This window comes from Strongylocentrotus purpuratus, unplaced genomic scaffold, assembly GCF_000002235.5.
Source record: "Strongylocentrotus purpuratus isolate Spur 01 unplaced genomic scaffold, Spur_5.0 spur5_scaffold_5, whole genome shotgun sequence".
NCBI classification, from domain to species: domain Eukaryota; kingdom Metazoa; phylum Echinodermata; class Echinoidea; order Camarodonta; family Strongylocentrotidae; genus Strongylocentrotus; species Strongylocentrotus purpuratus.
In genome coordinates this window covers 32,177,316-32,204,801 of record NW_022145611.1, presented here as the reverse complement: position 1 = coordinate 32,204,801, position 27,486 = coordinate 32,177,316, and the positions used below count along the sequence as shown (strand labels likewise).

Here is a 27,486-nt window from a genome sequence, read left to right as displayed (position 1 = left end):
TCTATGCCAGGCCACTGCAAAGTATGATGCTAAATATGCAGTATCTTGGACCATAAATCATAATGTAAAGAGGGAGACAAAATATATTGAAAATCATCTTTGATAATGGGGGCATTTACTCATGTCTGAAAATCGTTTATTTTCGCTGTGAGTTCTTCCTTTGTAGGTGCCCTTATTTTCAGTAAGTGCCCTTGTTTGTTAGTGCCCACCCCACACACATATACTTTGGAAGACCCCCCCCCCCCCCCCCCCCCCCCCGCTAGTGTTCTTCAAAGTTTCATGCTGAGGGGAGCGATCGGAGAAAAGGAAAGATCCCTTGATTGAGCAGCGCATGCGCAGTTTCGACACGCGGTGATATTTGGCGTGACAAACGGACCTCTGACGCGACAAGATGAAAGGTAATACTTGTTCATTGCCAAAATATTGTTTATTGTATTTATTCCAAATAATCATATTGATCAAAATCTTACGTTCAAACTATAGATGTGTTAAGTGTAGATTGCGAAGAAAAATATTTCGTAAAAGTGTGTATAAATTGTAGCTGAATGAAGCATATTGTGAATGTGATATAGCTGCTCGACTCTATTTATAACGTGTGGTTGCGTGTATGTTGTGTACAAGCGGGATGGGAATAGCTGCCTGAGATTTGTGATTGTGGTACACCATGTACGGGGCCGGTGAGAAAATCAACAAGAGCCTCCTCAATTTATAGTTCTGTGCTGGCGTATTAATAATGCCGAGCAGGAGCCCTGTGTTTTTTTTTCAAGACAAGAATCTGTTTTTCATTTTGAGCCAAGGTAATTCATTTTACAGCAAATGTAAATAAAACTAAGAGAAATTGGTGTCCCAAATCAAATGCCAAATGAGACTGAGAGACTGTCTCCCAATTTAATACTGAATTAGGTTTTTTAGGTTACCAAAAATCTTGACAAAAGTCTCAGACATTTAATAATACAAAAAGAGACAGTCTTTACTGCTCCCCCCTCTCTTTTTTTTTTATTTTTTTAATTTTTTTTTTACCTTTGCTCCTTTTTTTTATTCTTCCCTTGTTTCCATTTCCCATTTTTCTATTCTTCCATTCCCCATTCTTCCATTCCCCATTTTTCTATTCTCTTGTTTCCTAAAATTCATTTTTTCTACTCTTCCTTCCCTTTCTCCTTTTTTTCTTCTTCCCCCTCTTCTTTTTCTTCTGTCTTCCCCCTCTTCTTTTTCTTCTGCCTTCCCCTTTTCTTTTTCTTCTGTCTTCCCCCTCTTCTTTTTCTTCTGCCTTCCCCCTCTTCTTTTTCTTCTGCCTTCCCCTCTTCTTTTTCTTCTGTCTTCCCCCTCTTCTTTTTCTTCTGTCTTCCCCCTCTTCTTTTCTTCTGTCTTCCCCCTCTTCTTTTTCTTCTGTCTTCCCCCTCTTCTTTTTCTTCTGTCTTCCCCCTCTTCTTTTTCTTCTGTCTTCCCCCTCTTCTTTTTCTTCTGTCTTCCCCCTCTTCTTTTTCTTCTGCCTTCCCCCTGGTTATGTAATATATATATATATATATATTATCTGTAAAGCACTTAGATAGGGCCTTCGGTCCTGAAAAGCGCTATATAAGAACTAGCTATTATTATTATTATTATTATTATTATTATTATTATGTAATATTTCATGGATATTTAGTGTCATGAGAAAGTGGTACCATTTACAAGTGAGATGCTGTTGTACAATACCTGCAGCTGCAGGTAGGAAAGGGATTAATAGTTTAAAATATAATCATAGTCTTAGTTTTGTTAACGGAGCTTAATTGTTGGGACTTGAAAGGAAAATGTTTTGTTGGGAAGGACATTGAGGTGTCACCAATTATTGTTTGTGTTACAACAGTACAACTTATTTAATGTTTAAAGGTTATATTGAACAATTTTCATAGCTTTTCTAAGAGTCTAGAGAACAAATTTCTGACAACAAAGTTCTGCTTATTTTTCATTATCTGGCAATGCATCCATAGTTAAAAAAAAACCTAACATCTCTAAATATGGCCATTTAATCTTACATGGAGTTATGCTGACCACTTTTTGCTAGATTCCATCTAAATTATGGCCACCTTTCTAACAAATTTATATTTTGCTGCTTTTTTGGGGTGGGGGTGCTGATTTCATTTCTTTCATGGCCTTTGTGATGACTTTTAATTGACTGCCTGGTAGACTTTTATTTTCTAACATTGTAGTTTTGTACAGTGGATCTAAATGGATCTAAAATTTCCAACATGGTTTAAATTCTTGTGCTCCTGATCTACATGTACTTATATCTCCTTTGAGTTTAAAGTTGATATGTTTACACACAAAAATTGACAATATAAATTGTTTAAATAATTTTTTAAAATAAAATGTGAACTATTTCCAACATATATGTGTAGGAATCATGATGTACTTTTGATAACAATCTCATTTCATGATATTATTAGACCAATTTTTAGCCGGCCGACTGTATGTGGGCAGCCTCAATCATAGCACGACCAAGGATGACGTTGAAAGAGAGTTCGGCAAATATGGTCACCTCGTTGATATCTGGATGGCGCGCAACCCTCCTGGATTCGCGTTTGTCGAGTTTGAAACGGCTGGACAAGCAGAAGCAGCACTGAAAGAGCTCAACGGTCGCACCTTCTTGGGTAATCGCATTATGGTGGAACCATCTCGTGCCCAGAATGGTCGTGGAGGTCGCGGTGGAGGAAGCGGTGGAGGAAGAGGTGGTGGCGGCGGTGGTGGAGGAGGAGGAGGAGGAAGATACGATAGCAGACGAGATGGTGACAGAGGGAGAACCGGGGGACCACCTAGATCCCCACGAGGCCAATATCGAGACTACCCTCCTAGCGATTATGGTCGCAGTAGCGATTTTAGTCGCGGTGGTGGCGGCGACTTTAGTCGTGGTGGAGACTTCGGCCGTGGTGGAGGTAGTAGTTACCGAGATGAAAGCAGAGGGTCCAGATATGGTGATTCCTACAGCAGCTACGCAGAGACAGCATATCGCAGCCGCTCACCGATTCGTCGCAGGTATCGATCGCTTAGTGGATGTGTCAAACTCTATGTTAAACATGAGCGAAAGGGGTCGATTTATGTAATACACTATGTCGCGTAACCCAAATGTATCTAACTGAAGGCTCTCGTCATAAAGAACAAATATTAAATTCCACTTATTAGATGATATTCTAATTTTTATCAAAGAAGTTTACAAATCAGGGTCCAATTTTTTTTCTTCTTCATACTTCATGACCTTTGTGGAGACAATAAATCTTGAATTGAATAATTCCAAATCTTTAAAGGTAAGGCATTAATCAATTCATCTTTGGTTTTGGAAATGATTTGGAATAAAAGATAAACTACTACTTCAAAGTTCACAGTAAATCGCAAAGTGCTTCGTTCTTCAGTAGCGCTGTGACATCAGTGCATCTTTCAGAGCGCGAGTTTATCCTTCAAAATTGTCACTTGTACACAGAATGGGGGTAAGGGTAATATAGACATCGCGATGGGCATAGTTTCTTCTGAAGAATTCTGTGTTCACAGTTACCTCGGATTCGCAGTATTATAGGAGATGTGGAAGCTATGTTGTTGCGATACATTTGAGTAAAGAGCGTATGGATACACGTAATCGCAATTACCAGAAAATCGACCCCTCTTTGCTGATCTTCAATAAGTCTCTTTTCTACTAGCGTAGCGTCTTCTCACTTGATACAATAATTTTGCAAAGAGCTTCAAGATTAATGTGATATAAGACATCCTCTTCAAAATAACACTACCTTCTTGAGATAGAAATGGTGTACATGTACGTGTACATTGCACTGACCAACTTCCATTTACCAGAACTTTTATTGTAACAAACCATACTATTATTCTCTTTCTTTTATGTTTTTAATGCATGTGCTTTGCAATGAGACATACTCTGCTGTCCTTACCCCAAAAAATTATGTTGCCGATGTTAACCTTTGTTTATAAAGCATTGTATCAGTTTTATGTCGAACAGCAAAAAGTAGGGAAGTACAGAGCATGTAATTCAATTGATTTGTTACAAATTAAAATCCTTCTGATTTTTTTTAATGCACAAAAAGACAAATGGAAAAGAAAGGTAGAAAGCATACAGCAAAAAAAAATTCTCTCCAAAATGTCCATAAATGAAAAGCCATTAATATGCAATATCGATGTTTCTGTTATCTACATGTACATGCATTTTGAATGGATACAAATTTAAATTTAAATAGATGCATATAGTGAGTATCAAACATTCTCTCTCCCTCTCTCTCGTCTTTCTGCATTTCAAAATTTTGGCAATTAAAAGCTAGTATTATTTAAAGAGAAATGTTATTTTTATTCAGTTATCTGTTAAATTTTAAAAAAATTCTGGTTCTGTTTGCATCTTTTATTTTATCCATTTTATTTCTTCCTAGTTTGTTGTCTTTCTCTTTCATCAGTGAATTTTGTCAAGATTTGGAAGTGCTCTACCCCTGCTAATATGTAGCTTGCACAGCAGTTGATTTTCTACGTATTCCTAGCATGTGGTCGCTATCGCAACTCGCAATTGTTAATCGCTACACCGAAAGTTTCGCAATAATCCAACATTAGCTTCTCTCAATCGCGAAGATTCCTCAGCTCTTTCATTGGAAAATTGAAAACGTTCGTAGCTTGATGCAGTATATTGATATCCAGTGAAGAGTGGTACGAGATTGCTCATTAATTTTCGTCTGAATCGCACACGCACAGTGGAATCTACGATAGATCGATGAGCGAGGGAAATTTTCGTTTAATTGACTTCATAATCGAACCACCCATTTTGTAGCAAATGTGTTTAATGAGGATTTATTATGCAACCACACTTTTTAATCCAATATAAATAATATTACTCTTTAATTACCTTGTGAATAAAATCACTGTGTGAGCGTTTCTTATGAATTTTTCCTGTTTTTGATGTTGTAGGAGTCCTGCTTTTGCTGCTCCCCCTCCTTCAAGAGGCCGTGATTATGGCGGGAGGGATTATGGTGGTGGGCGTGACATAGGCAGCAGAGATGCAGGTAGCCGTGACTATACCAGACGGGAACCAAGAAGAGACTACGAGAGGGAACCCAGAGACTATGCATCAGCTCCCTCTGCCAGGTAATTGTTTTTTGTGTGGGCTCTGTTTAAATAATAAATTCATAAATTTATATGAAAAGTGAAGATGCTTTTGCTCACCGATATATGGCTATTCATTGATGAGAAAGCCTTGGGAAAAATGATAAGTGATCTATGATTAGATTGTTTATAAAAAAATCACAAGGTGCTTGTGTTTATTCTATTGACTAATATTGTTTTAATGACAGGAAATACTATAGAAAACTGTAGACCAAGGAGATTGCCTAAGAGAAAATGTCTTCTATTTTTATTTTAAACCATTTACCATGTTGCATCCGGGAATGCTGTACCACCAAAATGATAAACTACGATATCCTTCTGGTAAATTATTGAACACCAATTACCACAAGTGCAAGAAAGTTGATACATTGTCTCGTACCATATATCAAAATTTTTGTTTTATTTTCCACTTCAGCAGCTACGGTGGTGGACGACCAGAGCGATCTCCATATGAAAACAGAGGATCTGACAGAGGCTATGAAAGAGGAGGCTTTGATCAAGGGGGTTATGATAGACCCAGCAGACGTTCTCCTCCTCCAAGACGCTAAATCCCTCCTTTCAAGATTTGTTGATTTGAAAATTAATATTTTCACAAATTCCATTAGCAGTCTAGAATGTGGCCAACTTCAGTCGAATTGGACACGATGCGATGCTGATTTTTGTTGTTTGATGTACATACATGATCATGGTGTTGATATTAGAGTTTTGTCATTGCCCTTTTTATGATTGGATCATTGTTATTGTATTGATTCCCAGTTCAGAATATTCTTGAGGAATTTGGAAGCAGAATTGCCAACATGCTTTGAGATAGTTGCATCTAACAAATGAATAATCGCTTTGAATTAATTGTATAGTGAATAGAAGATTAATATTCTTTACTGCAAATTAACTTTTAAATTCCTTAATATTTGAATACCCTTGTCAATTTTTTTATAGCTGTATTCAAGTATTGGTTGAATTTATTTTTAGGTGCTACGCATTAAATTTTGACACAACACAAATAACAAGGTGTTTCTTAAAACACGTTTCACTATTCAGTGAGGAAAAACATTGTTTACAGGTGAATAATCTGTCTAAAACTGTTTATAGAAATCTTAGTGGTCTCTTGGCACAGATAGATCTGTTAAAATTTGTCATTAATGAATTTATTATGAGATTACTAAATGTTTAAAAAAGTTGTTGATTTTCCCTGGTCCATGCTATGTTACAATCAATTTATTATAACTATTTGTGTTTGATACTCTTTTATTATTTGTTTCAATAAATCTAGGTTAAAAGATTACATCAATCCGATATGTAGTGCAGAGGATTAAATTGAGAATTTGTAATCTTTCTTTCCTCTAAGGATTTATAGAGTACACATGTACATGATAATTTCAAGTACGTCCACATCTTTCCCTAAATAATCTTTTACGATTAAACCTTGGCTCAACCAACACTAACAGCGGTATGATGTACATAGCCCCCTCCCCCCCCCCCACCCCCATTTTTGTTTTACTACTATGTTCCTCTTACCCCAATTATTGTTACTATTTTTTATATTTTGTTTATTGTTCGTGTAGAGCTTTGGTTAAATGAGCATACCTGTAAAAAGTACTGAATATATTCACTGTATTTTGTTATTGTTGTTCAAAGTGTCATGTGTTCTATTCAATTTGTAATTACTGCTGTCCAGACCAGAATGCAGGTTACATCATTTGTTATGTTTTGTGAGCACAGGGTAGAATCTCGAGAGTATCTAAAAAATGTCCAGGTATCATGTTCTGCATGTACAAATCACTGATCGATATGCATTTTAGGGTTAAGCTTGCGTTAATGTAGCACAATGGATAAGGTATGCGATCCAGCTAAACTATTTGTAGCATTATTACAATATCTCCTATTATTGCAAATCAATGCAGGCTTGGATCAAACTACAATACAGGGTCTGCCTTGCAAATTTGCAATTGGTTATTACTTCACGCTATGTGTTGTAAAGGGGCTTACCCTGTTTTTAGTCAGTCAATTTTCAGTTAAGAGGTGGATAATGTGCTTTGAAACCTGGCATGAGGATGCATTTAATTAATTATACCTGTCTCTTAACCCAGGTTGTCATTTAGGGATAATCATACCTAGTAGGATTTATTACCTTGTGCGCTCTTTGTGGTCATAACAGCTGAAGGAGTTGGAAGTTGTTGAATTGTCTACACGGGTCACGAGGTTATTGTTTAGTACTGTATTCGATATCCATTTTACATTGTTGCCATTCAATTCACAATTTTTTTCAATTGATACAGTCATGAGCGACATTTTAGATTTTTGATCTAATATTGTGTAATACTCCTGAATAATTTTGAGCAAGTGGAAAAAAAGAAAGGAGAGAAAACCTGACCCATTCACTTTATTTTTGTATACATTTACAAATTACGATTATATTTTGGTAGTTTGGGGATGATCTCGTCATCATCCTCCAGTATCATAATGTTTTGACTTTGTTGTGAAGTAAAATGTTTGATGAATGGGCGTGCTTTAAATTCTCTCTTTATTTCATAACTACTCTTTGTATTTCTCAATGAGACAGCAAATGCTATTTTCTTCTATTTTGTTTTATATAAAAGAAGCATTCATCCTCATATGGCACAAAAAGTAGGCATAAACCAATGCGCATGTAGTAAACAATCATGCAACCACTCTCTGTTGGGTTTTGCACATTATTCCAATCTGAAAAGTATTAAATGTGAGATATTTCAAATTTTTTCCAAGTGAGTTCTCAATTACTTTGCAGACATGTAGTACCATGCAGTATTTGATATGCAAGTTAAAATTATGAGTGTTATCCAGTATTTGTCAACATTTTTGTTTATCTGTAAATTGTTAACGCGAAAGAGGTACAGGCACACGAAAAGGGAAATTGATTCCTCCCATGTTTGTTGGTTTTATTGTCATCGCTTGTAAGTGACTTTTAAATATTAGCATCGACTATTTTTCTTGTGTCTTTTTATAATAAAATTGTGAAAAAAAGAACATAAACAAAAAGAGGAAGTGTTATTTATGATGTCAATAATTACAATGTGATGAATTAAAAAAGATAATAGAGTTAAGGTTTATAAAATTAACGTACAGGTAGTGAATATCTGATTGAAAGATAAGTGAGCAATGAGAATGAGATGAAGAGAATCTGATATTTTTGCATGAAAGTTCGAAGGGATAGAAGTAGAAGAGATGAAGAAACAGATTACTTTGGAGTTTGGCTGGATAGTTAGAAAAAAATGGTTAAAAGACATGATGAAAACATCAAGGATGGAAGACTGGAGATGAGAGAGAGCAGAGAGGGAGCATCTTAAATTATTTACGAAGTATCTTGTTTGAAATAAGGACACATATTGTTTGAACAAGAAAACTTCCTAAAAGCATTTTTATATTTATATCCACACTGAAGATTCAACAGTTCCAAATTTCTTACAAAACATATCAAGTAGCAAATAATTGACCCTATACAATTTTCTTTTCATTTCCGCTATGCTTAGGAAGAAGTAAATGTAACAACCATATAGAATTTGATGTTGGATAGCATGCTTCACTGGATATTATTAATCTTTCAAATCACAGAAGTAGGCCTAAGCCATGAAACAAATAAATTTATATAAAAGTTTTATGAAATACTTCTTTGATTTGATATATATATCACACTTAATGGGAAAACAATTTCTGTTTTAGTTGCAAGGTTTTCGTTATTATTAATGAGAATCAATGAGCTTTGTCCTATTTTTCATTTAAACATCTGAATTAAGGAAAGCATAAATGTTGCAATGAAAGTTTGATGGGAACTTAATATAAAATAATAGTATGAATGCACCCCCCCCCCCCAACACACACACACTTTCACAGACAAAAACACACAAGAAAAAAAAAAGAAGAACATTTTGAGATTTTACTGTGAGGGCCTTCAAAAATTGTCATATAGGTGGTAAGTTCTTGGCACACTCTTACTCTTAGATGGAAAAAAGTGTATTTTATTATTCTGTAATCAAAGGGAAGAATTTAAATCTTTTGTGTATTCATCTTGAACTCATGAAACATGTTTTTACTTTGGGGAAATGTTTCCATTTGGAGCAAAGCAAAATTGCTGCTTGGGTTGACTTTAATAGTGAAGAAATGTAAAAATACATTTAAAAACTCAAAGGAAAGCACATGAAATTATGATGAATTTTTAAACTTACATAGACTATTGATTAATATATTCATGGAGTGGAGTTTAGGACATCATGTACAGAGTTTCTGATATGTATTAATACTAAGAAAGACTTGTAAGAAAACTATCTTTACAGAGTTGAGGAAATTGGTCATCTCTTCTTTTTCCCGAAATGGCTGATCAAATATCTGATGTCAGTGTTTCTCTGTGTTCCAGTTCGAAATATGTGACACCTTTCCGCCTGAACTATAAACAGGTAAGTATTATGACCATGTAAAATACTTCGTAAACGTTTTATTTAGAGTTAGACTGTGTCGGACTCGACTGAGCTGTGTCTGCATCTGTGTCCATTCTTTGATGGAGCGGATCCCGAACCTCGACCTCTCCGGAGCTACAGCGATGTAGTTTGTTGGGTACCCGCCTGTTGCCTGCATGTTAGCAAGTACAGGTGGCGGGGGATTCACGGCCGAACTAGTGTAGATCTAGTGATAGATCATAAAGTAGATTTAGTTTTAGTCTTTTTTGGAATGTGATATTTCAGTAATAAATAATACCTCATATTCTAGAAAAACTCCTTTTAATGAATACTAGTAAATGGAAAGCAAAAATTATAGACAACAAAATACATTTTGATTATTATTAAATGTAGACGATTACCGGTATTCATCCTGTTCATCAGTAGTGAGTAGGGGCACTGGTCCGAGAATAAAGTCTAAAGACCATCCTCTCAAATGAGGATCGCGTCCACAAAAAATAAGGATCGTCCACATTTTCGTTGATGATTCTGAATTCCGTTGACAATACGTAAAATGGGTTCCACAATGATTTTCTTGGTGCATTTTATTTTTACATTGACTGTGTAAAGAGACTTTCCTGTTATGGATTCATGCATGAATTGTGAAGCGCCAGGAGTGTCAAGTCTGGCAGATAAGAGTGCTATACAACTTACAAGAATCTACTATTATTATTATTATTATTATGAACGTTCCTGCATTTCGCAAGTACATCATACATGTACTGTACATTACTAGTTCCTATCAGAACTATCTATACACATTGTTTAGCCAAATGATATTCAAAGGAAGGGGTAATATATGACACATATGTGTTGCTATTTTGGCAAAGAGAAAACGGTACATAAGTAGATAGTACTTCCTGTTAGTTCCTCATTGAAACTGATTTGATGGCTTGGGCTTCTGTTTGAATGCATGCTTTACCACCTTTAAACAAAGTCATGTTACATTTTTGTAATAATTTGATATTATTTCTGTTTTGCATGTAGGATGGTGTGGAAAAGACATGGGACTACATCAAAGGACATGACAGGTATGTAATCACATTGGAGTGTAACAAGGAAGGCTCACTTCCCTGGGATGTAATGTTTACTCTCAGCTTTATTTTTGCAAAAATACATTGGTTTGAGATAGCAATTAAACATGTAAATGCTTTCATAGTATCAAATAGAACATACTGTTAACTTTTCTACAATTTTTTAAGAAAATAATTCATGAAGTTTCTTACTTTCATGTTACAGTTTGATTTCCTCGTTTTGTACCATAATTATCCTCTTTTTGTACCATAATTATCCAATGGTACCAATCCAACAACTTTGATGTAGGCAAGAATAACAGCTAGTTATGCATTATCCTGTACTTTCTTGTTCTTTGTGTTCTTTTGCAGCATTGCTATTTTGTTATACAACAAGGACAGGGACGTATTTCCAGTGGTAAAACAATTCAGACCAGGTAAAGTTAGAATTTGTAATGTCAAGCTTAAAAAACAGTTGATCACCACAGATTAAATGTGTAGAAACATATTTATTAACCATGTATCATACAAGTGTTTCCATTGTATCTTTAACTTCGAATTTGTCTACATTTTCATCTGTGAGCTCCTTGTGTGGATACTTGTAACGATAATCTTTTTGAAATTTTAAAGTGATTTTTGTCATTTTGGGCTTCAGAATTCGCATGAGTTCGAGGCATTGTAATGGCAATGTTATATGTACTTATTTTAATTTCACTCACACTTTCAATGTACTAACTGATGGGATTTTACTTTTTTCTTTCCGTACCATTTAGCGGTGTATGCAGCCAAAATCAAGGCCTTCACTGATGGACAGAAAGTAGACACTGACAAGCATAAAGGAGAGGAGGGGATGACCCTTGAACTTTGTGCAGGGCTCATGGATAAAGACAAAGATGTTACAGAGATGGCTCAAGCAGAGGTCTTAGAAGAAACTGGTTACAAAGTTCCTCTGGAGAATCTCAAGAAAATAACTAGTTTTAGGTACGTTTTTATTTTTCTTTCTTTATCACTCAGGTGGCCTATGTTATGCAGTCTTTAACGGGTATGCCTTCTACCTTCTTTTATTTCTTCCATAAACCAAGTCCTAGAAATTCCAATTTCTGTCACTTCAATAACATAGGTATCAAATCAGAAGAGGACAAATACTGTACAAGCTGATTTCATCAATGTATCCACACAAAAAAACATTATTGTAGGTGTGAAACGTATAAGGAACTTGAAGACATCTCATATCTGTTGTGTTTTCAGTTTGGGTTGATAGAAATTAATAAGGGCTTCAATAGAATTAAAAAAGAGAAATTAGACAAGTCTTCCACTTTGGCGTCATTATAAAAAATGAACCCTGATCATAGTATGACCTCCAATTACTTCTTCCAATGTTTTGAATATATATATATCTCTATTTACAATTAAGTGATGCAACAATCTATGTTCTGCTTTCTAGATGTGGAGTAGGTACCGAAGGATCCCAACAGCACTTATTTTATGCTGAAGTTACTGATGAAATGAGAGTCAGCTGTGGGGGTGGTTTGGTGGAAGAGGGAGAAATGATTGAGGTCATTGAACTTAGTAACCAGGAGGCCTTGAAGTGCATAATGGATGAGACTATTACCAAACCAGTTGGAATGATGTTTGCATTCACATGGTTCTTTTTTATGAAAGACAAAGAGGAGACATTAGTTGCGAGAAAATGAATGAAAACGAAGATTGTTTCAATATACCGGTAAATACATTCTGTAATACGTGTTGGGTTCATTGTTCCTTATCAAGAAAGTAAATGTGACAGTAACTCAGCTCCACTGTCCCTTTGTCTCGCCTCTAAACTACATATTCCACTATGTGTACAGGATTCTTAGGGATAAAGGTGTCATCATTTTAAGAATTAGGGTGCTTTATAATTATTTAGGCTCATGAGATGCTCTTTTCCTGATATTTCTCATTTTTGAATGAAGCTTTGTAGTTGATGTGTGAAATAAATCATATTTCACATTCATGTACAGGAATGGAGTTGGTGTGAAGGGAACTTTGCAGACACTGTTTTATGCTGAAATTACCGATCAAATGAAAGTCGGTTCTGGTGGGGGATTATTGGATGAAGGCGAACAAATTGAGGTCATTGAACTCAGTAACCAGGAGGCCTTGAAGTGCATAATGGATGAGACTATTACCAAACCAGTTGGAATGATGTTTGCTTTCACATGGTTCTTTTTTATGAAAGACAAAGAGGAGACATTAGTTCTGAGAAAATGACCTGTGATAGTTTATTTCAATATGAATGATAATTCATCCTTCCTTCAATAAATGTGAAGGTAACTCAGCTCCACTGTTCCTTTGTCTCGTCTTTAAAGAACCGATTCACAGTATTAAAATTCCACTGTCAATGTTTATAGGATACTTAAGGATAAAGGTGTAATCAGTAGAATTAGGGAGCTTTAAAATTATTTAGGCTTATGAGATGCTCTATGTCTCTCATTACTCATTTTTTAAATGAAGCTTTGTAGTTGATGTGTGAAATAAATCATATTTCACATTCATGTACAGGAATGGAGTCGGTGTGAGGGGAACTTTGCAGACACAGTTTTATGCTGAAGTTACCGATCAAATGAAAGTCGGTTCTGGTGGGGGATTAGTGGATGAAGGCGAACAAATTGAGGTCGTTGAACTCAGTGGTCGAGATGCCTTGAAGTTCATTATGGACGAGACTATAACCAAACCAGTTTGGATGATGTTTGCTTTCACATGGTTCTTTTTTATGAAGGACAAAGAATAGGCTTTTATTACAGCTGAATCATCTGCAATAGAATCCATTTTCTGAAACATGAAAATAAATATGGTTAGTTATATTATTTTCTTTAATTAGAAAGTTTTAGTTGATAGGTGCCTTAATTATAAGCATTCTTGTGTACCGGTATGAAATGTTGACCATGGGAGGGGACCAAATGCAAAAAAAGTCTTATTCAGTTGCCATCACAGGTTGAAAAATGAATTGTGGTGATTTGTGAGATTTTAATTGATGGTGTCACGCGACCTGCACACCCCTTTCTAGCTCTGCCCATAACTGTGATTTAGGAATTGAAAATCATTAAGCCAAATGTGTGCATGCAGTTAGTGATTATGAGTTGCTGTTTAATGGGACATTGGTTTTCACATTCATTCACAGGAATGAAGTTGGCGTGAATGGAGCATTGATGACACTGTTTTATGCTGAAGTTACCGATCAAATGAAAATCAGTTCTGGTGGGGGATTATTGGACGAAGGCGAGCAGATTGAGTTCTTAGAACTTTCAGGCAAAGATGTGATGAGGCACATGATGGATGAAAATATTGCAAAGCCTGTCGCCATGATGTTTGCCTTTACTTGGTTTTTCTTCATGAAAGATAAAGAAGAGGTTCACACTTGATGAAGAATCATGTTATAAAACTTATATTATATATTTTATTTAAATTGGAATTGCACAATTGTCTTGAGGCTAAAACAGCGAAGAGTTTGGAAATTTTTTTTAAGAGGGAGCTGTTTCAATGTCATTTTACATTGATATAATGACCAAATTTTATAAGCGCTTCACTAAGTATTCCACCCATACATGTTATCCAAATATAACACATTGATGTTAGGAAGATATGTTAAGACGGACAAGGCAGACCAAATTAATGCAATTAAATGCCTTCATTATCAGTATACAGGGATTACATTATCTTATGATCAGTTTCTTTGGTCTCATGAAATCAGGGATGCCAGTTTTTCTGCTATGGTTAAATTTGAGGCCTAGATAACTTTCAATCATAGCCATTTTCCAGGTGTTTTCAGGCTCTATTTTGTACAGCATGTATAGATCTCCATGCCTACCGGTAGTCCTTTTGTTAAGCATAGTGGGTAAAACTATGTCATGTCTCGGGTGCAATTTTGTACTGTTAAATTAAAACATTAATTGTGGTGCAGTGCTGTACCACAGCGTAATAATGTTCGAATTTACATTTAGTATGCAGTTATATCAAAATGTAATTTTATTGCCAAGATTTAATATATAAATATATCATATGCATGTTATTTCATATATACAGCATATTTTATTCAATTTCAAGGGAGACTACAGTATTATAGAACAATGGTATCCCTTATTCATAGTGCTTAATGTACTCTCTACCAAGTTTTTTCAAGTTTCAGGATTTTAACAAGGTGCAATTTCAATACCAGTGAAGAGTAGAGCAATATCAGCAATTTAATTTCAAAGTAAAGAGGATTATTGGTAAATACAATGTAAATGGAATTCTGTTATGCTATGCTGCACCTTACTGAAGTTAAAATTTACTTAAAAATGATCTTGAAATGAAAATCGAGAGTAAAGATTTGTCTTTATTGGTATGAAGAAGATGTATATATTTTTAAAACATGTTGGCACATCAAGAACACATTTTTCCTTCTATTAAAACATGATGCTAAGAAGGAAGTGAATATATCGTTACAAAGTGTGTAAACTATGCAAGCATCATGTACATGTATCTCACATTCCTTCTTCTTCTACAATGCCATTGAAGCCAAGGGAATCAATGTATGTGTTTTGTTTTGTTAATGATAGAGAAGACACAATATAGTAGTGGAATCTTGTTATAAAGAAGAACATTGTAACATTCACCATTACAAGGTAATGTTGGCAGTCCCACTTCTTTGTATTTTATTTATCTCAATAATACAAGAAAAATTCATTGCTTCTAAGTAGTTTGTTATAACAAGGTTTAACACTACCAGTATTCAGAATCAGAGCTCAAATGCATTAGGGCCAAGGAATATCCCCCCCCCCCCAGGCTATTAAATGCAGCAGTTTTAGTAGCCTCCAATTTTGTTCTTATGCATGAATTAAGGACTAAATTTTGTTGAGTTTTAAAAGACCCCCACACAGGAAAGAGATATTGCAAAAAATGCTGAGAATAATGTATTGTAGTACACAAATTTTGATATATTCCAATAACATTATATGTAAGAACTTCATAATTTATATACATTTGAATAAATCCAAATTGAAATCCATAGATAACTGTACACCTGTTCTTGTAGCTTTTTAAAAAAAAAATCGTTTTGGTGTGTTGAGAAGAAAAGTGTGATAATGTTCATCTGTTGTGGCATGTACATATACAGTGGAACCTCATTGTAAGGAACTCTGATACAACAAACTCTCATCAATTTATCACAAAGTACTGGTAACTTTGAGGTCCTACTTGTACTTCTTTTTATTTTATTATTTTCAGCTGTGATAGACAAGGTTTTGCATCCACTCCAGACTGGTTTTCAAAGGTTCCTTGACTGTCGAGTCAATAACCATTAGCCGCCAAAGACCAGTTAGCCTGATGAAGTGTCCAAGAGTGGTCATGAAACATCCAAAGCTATCAAAAATATAGTAAGCCCAGTTGACTACTACCTGGATGAATAAGAACATTCATAACAATGATAGAAGATGATTTTTCCTGGTCCCAAGGAGATCATTATAACAAGGTTCCATTGTACCCAACTTTCGAAAAGAGAGAGAGAGAGAGAGAGAGAAACAACAAGTCAGACATTCCTTTTCATTTGAATTTTATTACAATATCATATCAAAATGTGAACACATTGCCAGAATCTTTTTATTGTAACAGGAATACTTACAGATAAAACTTAGAGAATCATAATAGAATATCAGGTAATTTGACAACTCAATCATTCATAGAAATGTACATTTTCTCATCCAATTTTATTGAAGCATATAGAAGAAATCTATTTTGACATGGTTTGCCAATCAATGAAAGAGCATAGCAAAATACATCAGAAAAGTGAGAAAACTTTGAATGCCAAACTTGTGAAGTCCTAAAGTAGATTTCATTAAACAAAAATCCAATGCAAGATCTACTTACTGAGATGCAGACTAAACCTTGCTCTTGCAGAGAATTTTGAATTTTTACCTCGGCACAAACACAAGTCAACATTTTCTTTTACTGACAACTTTCATAATTTACCTTTACAACCCTCTAAAGTGAACAGTAACATTGTTGAAGGTTGATGAAAAAATTGTGTAACTTTTGTAAGCAATGTTACCTATTATATTCCTTCTACTGTACTAACCCTCTAACATGCAGAAAATCCTGAAAAGAATTCTCAAACTACAAAGATATTTATAGTTTTCTTTGAAGACGTCAATGTGTATATAAACCCCCTCTATCTGAAATTCTCCCAACCAATTATTGAATTTTCCACAACCGTTTTCCATTAAAATAAGACATAAAACAGTGTTTTAAAAATCTTTCAACACTTAAATGTTTGAAATGGTGTATGGAGCAAATTCATTGCTTTGTGACGATTATCATTCAGCTAAAATTCTCCCAACCAATTATTGAATTTTCCACAACCGTTTTCCATTAAAATAAGACATAAAACAGTGTTTTAAAAATCTTTCAACACTTGAATGTTTGAAATGGTATATGGAGCAAATTCATTGCTTTGTGACGATTATCATTCAGCTAAAATTTTATTTTATTATGATAATATAGTTGGGAGAATTTAAGAATTGATCAGATTAGTTTTCCCTGATTTTTCCCTCAAACTTTCAGATTCTCTTTGATTGTACATCTAGCATTGAAGTCACTACCTTAGCACCATTTTCTCTCATCTGAACAATGTTACCGACTTACCAAGTCCTTTTTAATGAATGCTGGTGGTGCATATTGAAAGAAACTGCCCAAAATACTTTTCTGAATGGTGCATGTTGTAAACCTCAATAATCACATAAAAATGGGGTTCTTAACCATCAAATTTATAAGTAAAACAAAGAAGTTTTGAGGAATGCCACAAACATTGAAAAGTAAATGGAACATACATGAATACACATACACACGTGACATGAATAGTTTTAGATTCAAGTATGCTGTAGTATCATACTTTCAAGAGCAACCCATCTCATTTTACATGCCACAGTTATTAACTCTGCATAAGTCTAATCTATTGGTACCACAACGATAATTTTACTTATGTAAAGTTTGACTTAGGAAATGTAAATAACACATATTTTGCATAGTTTTTTTGGTCCAAAAAATTTACTCCACTTGTGCGTCTTCGAGTTATGCAGGGTTGTTCTATGATGTTCTTTCACATGAGTTTGTAATACACGACAGTGTTCCTAACAACAAATTTGTTCAACCTTCACCAGAATATATTGGAATACAAAGTACTTATATGGAAGTTTCATACAGCCTAGGCTCTCATTTCTTCTTTTTTGATTCAGTGGGAGTTGGCGAGACTTCATCTTCTTCAAATACAAAGTAATATCCCTGAAGCATCATGACGATAGAGACACCTGGAATTGAAGAAAATAAAAGCCATAAATTTTAATTACATACTAATTTTAATTTGGATTTCATTCTTCCAAGTTCCAATACAAATTATACTGATGTTTATATTTCCCTTGCTATACAGCATAATGGCACTAACTATTGTTGTTATTATAATTTTAGCAATGTTCTGTTGGTAACAATAGTATTAAAACAATAGTATTAAAAGCTGTGATTGAACTTTTGAAAATAAGATAAAATCAGTCCATAAGGTGATAGGAAGTATGATTTCATGCAGCGCGAAAACGATCTTGAATATCTTTGACATAAATTAATAGGCTTAAAATAAAAACTTGTTGTATTGCCCTTTGGGTGCCAAAACATGGGTCGGTCGGTCGGAAAAGTTTTTTTTTTTTTTTTTTTTATACTTTTTTTTGTTGCCCTCTTTGGGCCGATATTTTTCAGATTAAATTTTTTTTTTGTCTTCTTTATTCTGCCCTTTTTTGGCTGATATTTCTCAGGTTTTAATGCTTTAATACATGTGTTTCAACCTCATCATTCCATTGATATTTTTCTCACCTTATAATCATCCATGGTTTGCACGAGTGAGAAGTTTGGAATAATTTGATTTTATGCATTTATATCCCATTTAAACAAACAAAATGCATATTTTGTATTCATTAATTTAAAAAAAATCTAAAAAACAGTTTAAAAAAAGAAACTTTTTTAAAATACTGACTGTAGTTTTTCAGATTTTTGGGTCGGTCGCAAAGGGCAATACAACAAGTTTTTATTTTAGGCCTTATGAAACTATCATATAATTTTATTTTTTTAAATCAGTCCCAACTACAATATATTCTCAATGTCTGTATATTATACACAGTGAGTGGCACTTTCTTCAGTATTCACAATGCCCATATCAAACTGCAAGATGAAGGACGATTAGAGGTGTGCCGGCATACCTGATATTACCAGAGGAGATACAACACCAAAGCTAAGCTCAACTGTCTGAAAGAGGAGATACTCCGTAGCAAAATGGAGGAATGCCAGAATGAATGAGAAGAGAGTCAAGTCATACACCCTAAAGAGAAAGAGAGAGAGAGAGAGAGAAAGATATTATATGGATCATCTTAGATATTCATTACTCCGTCACTCATCAATTTTCAGTGAATAGAAATCTAAGCAAAGTCATTCATCACAAATAGAGATTGGGATCACATAACTGATTTTTTTTTCATTGCTTATGAGATTTTGTCTTGTTCTCATTGTTAAAATAGCATTACATTTTTTGTATTTATAAAAATGCACAAAAACAAGAATTCCAAGATTTCATGGGACAAAAGATGCAGACACAACATCATTTATACACCATGAACAAGTAAAATAATGTGTTAACCCTATGTTAACTGGGGGGGGGGGGGTCAATTTGACCCCCCCCCCTCCCCCCTGTAGAAATTTCGTGACTTCTCCGAAAATGCGGCAGATATAAAATTTTCCTTTCATGACTTTTTCTTTTAAAACAATTTTTTCGAAAATCGGACGTATAGTTACAAAGTCACGTGACCTTTTGTCTTTGCATGTCAGCCCGAATCGCTCACTTTTGTGATTTGTGTACAAAACATATGGAAATGTCAATTTTCCTAAAATGAGATAAAACATTGGTTATTTAGTCTTGTTTAAAGTTTAGGTGCAGGGTTGTTTGATTTAAATCATGTCGATTTAAATCATGATTTAAATCACGATTTAAATCACTTGATTTTTTTCAAAAAAATCACTGATTTAAATCAACTTTTATGAAAAAAATTAGTTTTCTCTATTTTCTCTTCTTCTTAACAGATACTTTCAATGTAATCATTTTCATTTCTGTTCCACATGCTTTAGAGATACTTTAAAAGAATGATACACCCTCATGGAGTCTGATTTAACACCACTGTTTTATTTTCAAATTGTAAAACAAGCAAAACTGATGAAAACAACAAGTTTCTAACGAAGTAATGATAAATAACTCTCTGTATGTACACCAAACTGTTAAATCTTCAATAAAATAATATATAAAATCTACAAAGGTGCTCAAAGTCCACAACTTGGATACTTTTACAAAACAGCTGAACTACTTGTATGTACCTCCTTCTTGTTACTATTAATACCCATTCTTTCAATTACTTAAGTTGAAGGCATATGTGTACATTTGATAAGAATTACATGTATATTTGCATGCTTGTGTATTTTCTTATCAATACCCATACATTCAATTACACAATTTCAAAGTACACATGTATACTTAATAAGTAAGAATTTAAAAATGGGAAAGTTGCTGGGCAAGTGTTACTGTATGCAGCAATACAACTGCTGTGCTTGCTTGTTCATGTAATAGTTTGAAAAAACAGCACATCAATGATGTGGTGGACAGTGGTGCTTATCCTGCATCTTGCAACGAAATTTATTGAAGTTTTATTTGGAACTGAGGTTACACTGTAATGAAAACATAAAATGTGTATTTTGTTACAAGCATATCAGGAAGTGCCTATTGCAAATCTGGTTAAATATTACATTCAAATTAGATGTTAACGTACAGACTGATATAAAAATTTCAAGAGTTTAAATGTATACATAATACATAACATTACTTGGGCTTCCATAAAATGTCCCTCTCTATAATGCAAATAAATAAAAAATAAATAAAAAAAATTACCTGTATATAAGTGGATTATTGTGTCAAATAGTACAATACACAATGTTCAAAAGACTACTTGAACACTATTATTGGTGTAAAACAGTTTAAATATAGTCTAAAACTTGTTAAGTGTGACCATTATTTTTCGTTGGAAAAAAATCAAAAAAATCTGATTTAAATCATAAAAATCCGATTTAAATCAAAAAAATCAACAACCCTGTTTAGGTGTTTGTTTTGGGGTCAAAATAGTTGAATTGTAGTTATAAATGAAATAAAACAACAAAAACAATAAAATACATAAGTTAAAAAAACAATGAAATACATAAGAAATTATCAAAACAAGATATATCATAAGAAATAACCTGGCTCTTCAATTTTTTTGTGTTGTTTTATTATTCCAAATGGTCTAACAAATATATGTAGTGAAAAGAATGCTTAAAAGAGAATAATGTATGATATATGGGCGAAAATGTGAATTGTATGACCTTATTTGCATAAATTACCATAAATATGCAAATTAGTGAATTTTTCAAAAAATTGAAATTACCATAGAATTCTTTACACTTCACTTGACATGTATGCAAATTTTCGTGGCAATCGGCAGTAAAACGGCCGGGATCTTAGGGGGGTGGGGGGGGGGGTCAAATTGACCACCCCCCCCCCCCCCCCCCAGTAAAAACCTGGTCTGAAATAGCCCAATTAAATAGGGATAAATAAGTGGTTATTACATTTATTTAAATGTTAATGCAAATCTTAGAATAGTAGTTTATAAAACTCACGCTCTATTCCTGATGTCATAAGAACACATCATTCTTACTGCACCTGCAAGTAATGTCCAAGTTCCAAATAATCTTCCCAAAACAGCATTCACTGAAAATGGAAACATTTATCATACATTAAAATATTATTTTCATGTCTGTAGTGATTCTGCAAACTTGCTGTGCTTGGAAAAGAGAAATAACTCGGTTCTGGTAATTGATTGCAGCATTACAAATTTGAAATAAACACTTACCAGATTATTTGATGACCTGGCTATGTTTTGACAAGTTGATCATTTTTCTCCTCCTTATTGGGAAGGAGCAGATGTCTTTCTTTTGCCTAGAATATAGATATGTTGTTATGGTACAATTGAACTTAAACTACAGTTTGATATTACATACAGCATACTAGGGTATTTCCCCACAACCAGCCTCTAAGCTATTGAAATGAATATTCAGTAAAGCTGTTAATATTGATAAATTTGTTTTCCATAACTGTGGGGATTTAGGAATCCTATAAAAACAAACATTTATGTCGTGCCCTTAATAGATTCATTATGAACCGTACTTCTCAATGGTACCAGTATTGACATAACCAAGTGAAAACAAATCAATTTTAATTTTTGTGATTTTAATAGAACCCCCCCCCCCTCTCTCTCTCTCTCTCTCTCTCCCTCCTATGATGGATAAATGATGAATAAGAGCATCACAATGCTCAAATTGATCAATCTAACTTAGTACTTACCCATCTCCTGAGCCTGTGTGTACATCCGTGTTGCAAGAAAGGAGCTTTCCATGAAGGCTTGCATAGCAGTACCTACAGCCATGAACCCCACCAAGAAGATCCAAAACCTTAGCACCTTTGTGAACGCGTTGGCCATGGTGACAAACTGGTCTTACAAAAACATTCAAAGATAGAACAAGAAATCCTTTTATCTGAATTAGGAATCCATAATAACTTTTTTTGCTTTTCACAGGGTATCCATACAGAAATCTTTAGGGCTCATGTGAATTGGACTCTTTTTTAATATCATAATTTGGGGCCCATCTGCACCAGGCCCATTAGTGTCAAGCCCATTAGTGTCAAGCCCCATCTTAAAATCTGCAAGAAATGAGTAGGTCAATACACACAGAGGAACAATTTGATGGGAATTAACTCCACACAACATTTCCCCTGTTGTTGTTTTTCCTCAATCTGTTTAGGCATGTATTTAGGATTTATGATTTTTTTTCTCCCCCTAATTGCTTTTGAGTCAGTTATACTTTGATAGAAGTGTATCAATCAAGTAAAAAGGCCTAAGAAAAAAAACTGGTATTCAAAAAGAAGCAAGATTAATATTCACTGATGAAGACTTTTCAAAGATTGCATGCAACAAAAATGTGCTCTTAAAAATATACAATTATATGCCGATGCGGCTGTAAGCAAAGTTTGGTTGCGTTTATCTAGCAAATTTTTGGCTAGAATCAGGTTTCTCAAACGTCTTTCAGGCAAATTTAGAAGTAGATAAACGCAAAGCCTTTTTCAAACGTCTTTAGATATGGGCATATCTAAAGACGCAAAAAGGTGCGTTTTGAATGTGACATACAGCCAGAATCACGTTTCTGAGAGATCGATAAACGCAAAGCTGTTTTGAACCTCACATACAAATATATGACCACCCAGGTGTTGTGTACAAGCATACGTGTGAAGTTGACCTCCGAGAAACTGTCTGCTTCCCGGGTCAAAACAGCTGGGCAGACACAAGGCCTTTATTTTGAATCGTGAAGGGTAGATAAACGCGACATCCCGCAAATCACGATCGTATAGTGGGGTACGATAGTGGGGTTCGATAGTGGGGTACGATATGTACATATCTAGTGGCAAGCCTAGATAAACGCGCTCTTTGACAGTAGACTTACAATTTGAATTTTAAAATTATTCTTTGTAACATCTGTAAGTTGAAAAAATGTATTTTACTGCTATTTAGGTGTCATCAATTGTCACTAAAGTACCGATTTTGAGTGAAATCAGTCGAGTTTTGTACAGTGGTGTTTGAAATGTTGAGAATCAAAAGCACAGCTTTTACTACACAGCCAGGATAGTGATGCTCCTATGTGTGCCCAATAACCACTTTACAGTATAACATTGAATCACTTCATTTTTCCATAATTGATGCTTCATTAGGGGTCTACTTTAGTACTTAGGCCTAGACTAGATCTAGATCTAGAGTCTAGTCTATTTATTCAACTATTTTGTATTTTACAACATGCTTTCAGTTTCATGGATATTATTTATTTATTTATTCATTCATTTTTGCCCTTTTTTTAGTATATATAAATATCTATGATACTCATCTACTATTCAATCATCAGTTACTAACGCTTTTATTCATTATGTATTGATTGAAATTCACTCACTCCCTGCACTCACTCACTCACTCATTCATTCATTAATCAATTCAGCATAGGGCCTAACAATACATGAAGATAAGTGCACAGGACTGCCAGTCAGCTCAGTCATTCCTAACTTGATAATTTAATTGATATTTAGTCATAATAGGTCACGCATATAATCATACAGCCCATAAATTTGCTCCATAAAGGAGGCTTAAGTAAAAGTTAGGAATGTCATTATTTCGAAACTACCTTTTTTAATCCGAAAAGCTCAGTCCTGATCAATCTTGCAGGCCGGAATATCGAGATGAAGGTGTGCGCGTCATGCAAAAGACATCACGCGGGCGCGGCGCGCTACGCATTAGGCTTGTTGTAGCCAGCGCTGGTAATAATCCAGGGACCTCCTTAACCTTCCGCTCAATATTGACTCTTGTCACTTTGTAACCTCCGGCCACATTAATTTTTTGAAACTTGAGGCCATTATTTATTTTAAAAAATAAAAAAATAACAATAATAATAATTGTAATAAAAAGATAGTCTGATCCTCAGGAACACTTGGCATGTCCTTGTTTTGCTTATTGGCCTGAATGAAATTTCTGCTATTTCACGGATCGTCATTCAGTTCCTTCCAAATTGTCAGAGAAGTCGGATTTATTCAATTCGCAGGAAGATAATACTGAGATTTTTTTGTTGTCAATGATCCATCGTTCCCCTCATTATTCCAACAACAAAAAGGCTTTCATCGAAAGGGTGCGGTGCGGTGCGGCGCGGTGTTGTGTGCTCAACGCACCCATTCGATAAAAGAGGGGGGGGGGGGGGCTTTTCTCGAAAGGGTGCGTTGAGAGCGGAGTACCGTTTTAACACACCCTTTCGATAAAAGCGGGGGGGGGGGGCTTTTCTCGAAAGGGTGCGTCGACTAGTCTTTCGCATCAGTCGTTTAAAATGAGGATCTGGGACAGTAGGTAATAGTTGTATATCGAAAATGTATTAAATAAAATGGAATGGTTGTTGTTGTTGTTTTAGTTTTAAGGGCGTGTGTCATTCAATTATGAATATTTACGCCGTCTTGATTACAGAGTGGTCTCTTTCGTTATTACTATGTTGATGGGGGAGACAGAGAGAAGGAAAAAAGGGAAAGGGAAAGGGAAGATAAAAGGAAAGAAAGAAGAATAAGAAGAAAAGAGGGAAACTGGGGGGCGAAGGGCTCTTGCCTCCTCCTCACCCCCCCCCCCCCCCGCCAAAAAAATAAATAAGAGAGAGAGAGAGAGAAGGGAAAGGGAAAGGGAAGAAAATATAAAAGGAAAGAAAGAAGAGGAAGAAGGAAAGAGGGAAACGGGGGAAGGGCAAAAGGCTCTTACCCCCTTCCCCCCCCCCCCGCCAAAAAAATAAATAAGAGAGAGAGAAGGGAAAGGGAAAGAAAGAATAGGAATAAGAAGGAAAGAGAGAAACGGGGGAAGGGCGAAGGGCTCTTGCCTCCTTCCCCCCACCCCCGCCAAAAATAAATAAGAGAGAGAGAGAAAGAAAATATAAAAGGAAAGAAAGAAGAGGAATAAGAAGGAAAGAGGGAAACGTGGGAAGGGCGAAGGGCTCTTGCCTCCTCCCTCCCCACCCGGCGCCAAAAAAAAAAAAATAAGAGAGAGAGAGAGAGAGAAGGGAGAGGGAAAGAGAAGATAAAAGGAAAGAAAGAAGAGAAAGTAGAAGGAAACGGGGGCGAAGGGCTCTTGCCTCCCCCCGCCAAAAAATAAATAAGAGAGAGAGAGAGAGAGAAGGGAAAGGGAAAGAGAAGATAAAAGGAAAGAAAGAAGAGAAAGTAGAAGGAAACGGGGCGAAGGGCTCTTGCCTCCCCCCGCCAAAAAAATAAATAAGAGAGAGAGAGAGAGAGAGAAGGGAAAGGGAAAGAGAAGATAAAAGGAAAGAAAGAAGAGGAAGAAGAAGAAAAGAGGGAAACGGGGGCGAAGGGCTGTTGCCTCGCCCCCCCCCCCCGCCAAAAAATAAATAAGAGAGAGAGAGAGAGGGAAAGGGAAAGAAGAGATAAAAGGAAAGAAAGAAGAGGAAGAAGAAAAGAGGGAAACGGGGGCAAAGGGCTCTTGCCTCCTTTTTTTTTCTTTCTTTTCCTTTCTTTCCTATTCTCCCTCTTTTTCGTTTTTCCCTTCCCACGTTTCCCTCTTTCCTTCTTATTCCTCTTGTACATTAAATAATTATTATTTTATACCTTATTTGTGACACAGGGGTCACGTATTGGCGTGGGGTCAAGGGGGGGAGCCCCCGGAAGCTCAGGGGTTTTGGGCAATAAATAACGGTCAGATGAGCATATTTTTATATATTTTGTGACACTGGCAGGACACAAATTCTTCTTCCTCTTCTTTCTTTCCTTTTATCTTCTCTTTCCCTTTCCTTCTCTCTCTCTCTCTCTTATTTTTTTTTGGCGGGGGGGGGGGGGGAGGGAGGAGGCAAGAGCCCTTCGCCCCCGTTTCCCTCTTTTCTTATTCTTTTTCCTCTTCTTTCTTTCCGTTTAGATTTTCTTTCCCTCTCCCTTCTTTCTCTCTCTCTCTCTTATTTATTTTCTTGGCGGGAGGGGGGTGGGGAGGGAGGAGGCAAGAGCCCTTCGCCCTTCCCACGTTTCCCTCTTTCCTTCTTATTCCTCTTCTTTCTTTCCCTTTCCCTTCTCTCTCTCTTATTTATTTTTTTTGGCGGGGGGGGGGGGTAAGAGCCTTTCGCCCTTCCCCCGTTTCCCTCTTTCCTTCTTCCTCTTCTTTCTTTCCTTTTATATTTTCTTTCCCTTTCCCTTTCCCTTCTCTCTCTCTCTTATTTATTTTTTTGGCGGGGGGGGAGGGGGGTGAGGAGGAGGCAAGAGCCCTTTACCCCCCCCCCGTTTACCTCTTTTCTTCTAATTCTTCTTTCTATCCTTTTATCTTCCCTTTCTCTTTCCCTTTTTTCCTTCTCTCTGTCTCCCCCGTCAACATAGTAATAACGAAAGAGACCACTCTGTAATCAAGACGGCGTAAATATTCATAATTGAATGACACACGCCCTTAAAACTAAAACAACAACAACAACCATTCCATTTTATTTAATACATTTTCGATATACTTAAATTGGCAACTATTACCTTCTGTCCCAGATCCTCATTTTAAACGACTGATGCGAAAGACTAGTCGACGCACCCTTTCGAGCAAAGCCCCCCCCCCCCTCCCCGCTTTTATCGAAAGGGTGTGTTAAAACGGAACTCCGCTCTCAACGCACCCTTTCGAGAAAAGCCCCCCCCCCCCCCCTCTTTTATCGAATGGGTGCGTTGAGCACACCACACCGCGCCGCACCGCACCGCACCCTTTCGATGAAAGCCCAACAAAAAAGGGCACCTCAAAATAAATTTCATTATTGTTCACCGTGGATTGATTTGTAACGACTGTCAGATTTATTTTTAATTGGATTTGGAACCCATCCTATAGATGTTTTACTTGCTTCTTATAACAAAAAAAATGAGCCTAGCTCCCTAGCGGTATTACGGCACTTTTTAAAACGGATATATTATCTAATGATTGCCACATACGTAAAGTCTTTATGATACGGTCCCATCATGAAGAATGCAGTGTGAAAATTTTCTTTAAATTATTGTCAAACAATTTCCCATAGTATCTAAATGAAAAGCAAAATATAATGTAGGGCCGCACAGTGGCGGATACAGCCCCCCCCCCCCCCCCCCGGCCGGCACGATTTTCAAATTTCAGCAAACTAAATTTCACATTGATTTCAAATTTGGGCCCCCCTAAGAAATGTTTTGCACATTT

At 35.7% G+C, this 27,486-nt stretch overlaps 3 protein-coding genes across 11 annotated transcripts; 2 read left to right on the top strand and 1 right to left on the bottom strand.

Moving 5' to 3' along the window:
* Window positions 1–288: 288 nt before the first annotated feature.
* LOC584006 (RNA-binding protein Rsf1) lies at window positions 289–8,136 on the top strand. Of its 3 annotated transcripts, XM_783890.5 has the most exons (4): window positions 289–398; window positions 2,427–3,012; window positions 4,927–5,103; window positions 5,537–8,136. In XM_783890.5, exons 1-4 carry the CDS (start codon window positions 392–394, stop codon window positions 5,667–5,669), a joined length of 903 nt encoding a protein of 300 aa, XP_788983.2. In that variant the 5' UTR covers window positions 289–391; the 3' UTR covers window positions 5,670–8,136. The 3 variants fall into 3 exon arrangements, with proteins under 3 accessions (XP_788983.2, XP_030855382.1, XP_030855381.1); XM_030999522.1 differs by lacking the exon at window positions 289–398 and having other exon boundaries at window positions 2,399–3,012; window positions 5,540–8,136; XM_030999521.1 differs by lacking the exon at window positions 289–398 and having other exon boundaries at window positions 2,399–3,012.
* Window positions 8,137–9,397: 1,261 nt separating this feature from the next.
* LOC754660 (uridine diphosphate glucose pyrophosphatase NUDT14) lies at window positions 9,398–15,630 on the top strand. 6 transcript variants are annotated; one of them, XM_011668070.2, is made up of 6 exons: window positions 9,398–9,548; window positions 10,575–10,618; window positions 10,973–11,037; window positions 11,374–11,581; window positions 12,045–12,323; window positions 13,761–13,868. In XM_011668070.2, exons 1-5 carry the CDS (start codon window positions 9,465–9,467, stop codon window positions 12,292–12,294), a joined length of 651 nt encoding a protein of 216 aa, XP_011666372.1. In that variant the 5' UTR covers window positions 9,398–9,464; the 3' UTR covers window positions 12,295–12,323; window positions 13,761–13,868. The 6 variants fall into 6 exon arrangements, 4 of the variants coding, with proteins under 4 accessions (XP_011666372.1, XP_030855384.1, XP_011666370.1 ...); XR_971245.2 differs by lacking the exon at window positions 12,045–12,323 and adding an exon at window positions 13,142–13,433 and having other exon boundaries at window positions 9,399–9,548; window positions 13,761–13,861; XR_971244.2 differs by lacking the exon at window positions 12,045–12,323 and adding an exon at window positions 12,601–12,909 and having other exon boundaries at window positions 9,399–9,548; window positions 13,761–13,857.
* A 522-nt stretch (window positions 15,631–16,152) lies between these two features.
* On the bottom strand, window positions 16,153–24,037 carry LOC754637 (probable ergosterol biosynthetic protein 28). 2 transcript variants are annotated; one of them, XM_030999526.1, is made up of 5 exons: window positions 23,951–24,037; window positions 22,071–22,220; window positions 21,347–21,437; window positions 18,856–18,974; window positions 16,153–17,919 (listed from the first exon to the last, which is right to left on the bottom strand). In XM_030999526.1, the coding sequence occupies exons 2-5, from the start codon at window positions 22,204–22,206 to the stop codon at window positions 17,825–17,827; spliced, it is 441 nt and encodes a 146-aa protein (XP_030855386.1). In that variant the 5' UTR covers window positions 22,207–22,220; window positions 23,951–24,037; the 3' UTR covers window positions 16,153–17,824. The 2 variants fall into 2 exon arrangements, with proteins under 2 accessions (XP_030855386.1, XP_030855385.1); XM_030999525.1 differs by having other exon boundaries at window positions 22,071–22,215; window positions 23,951–24,030.
* Window positions 24,038–27,486: the final 3,449 nt, after the last annotated feature.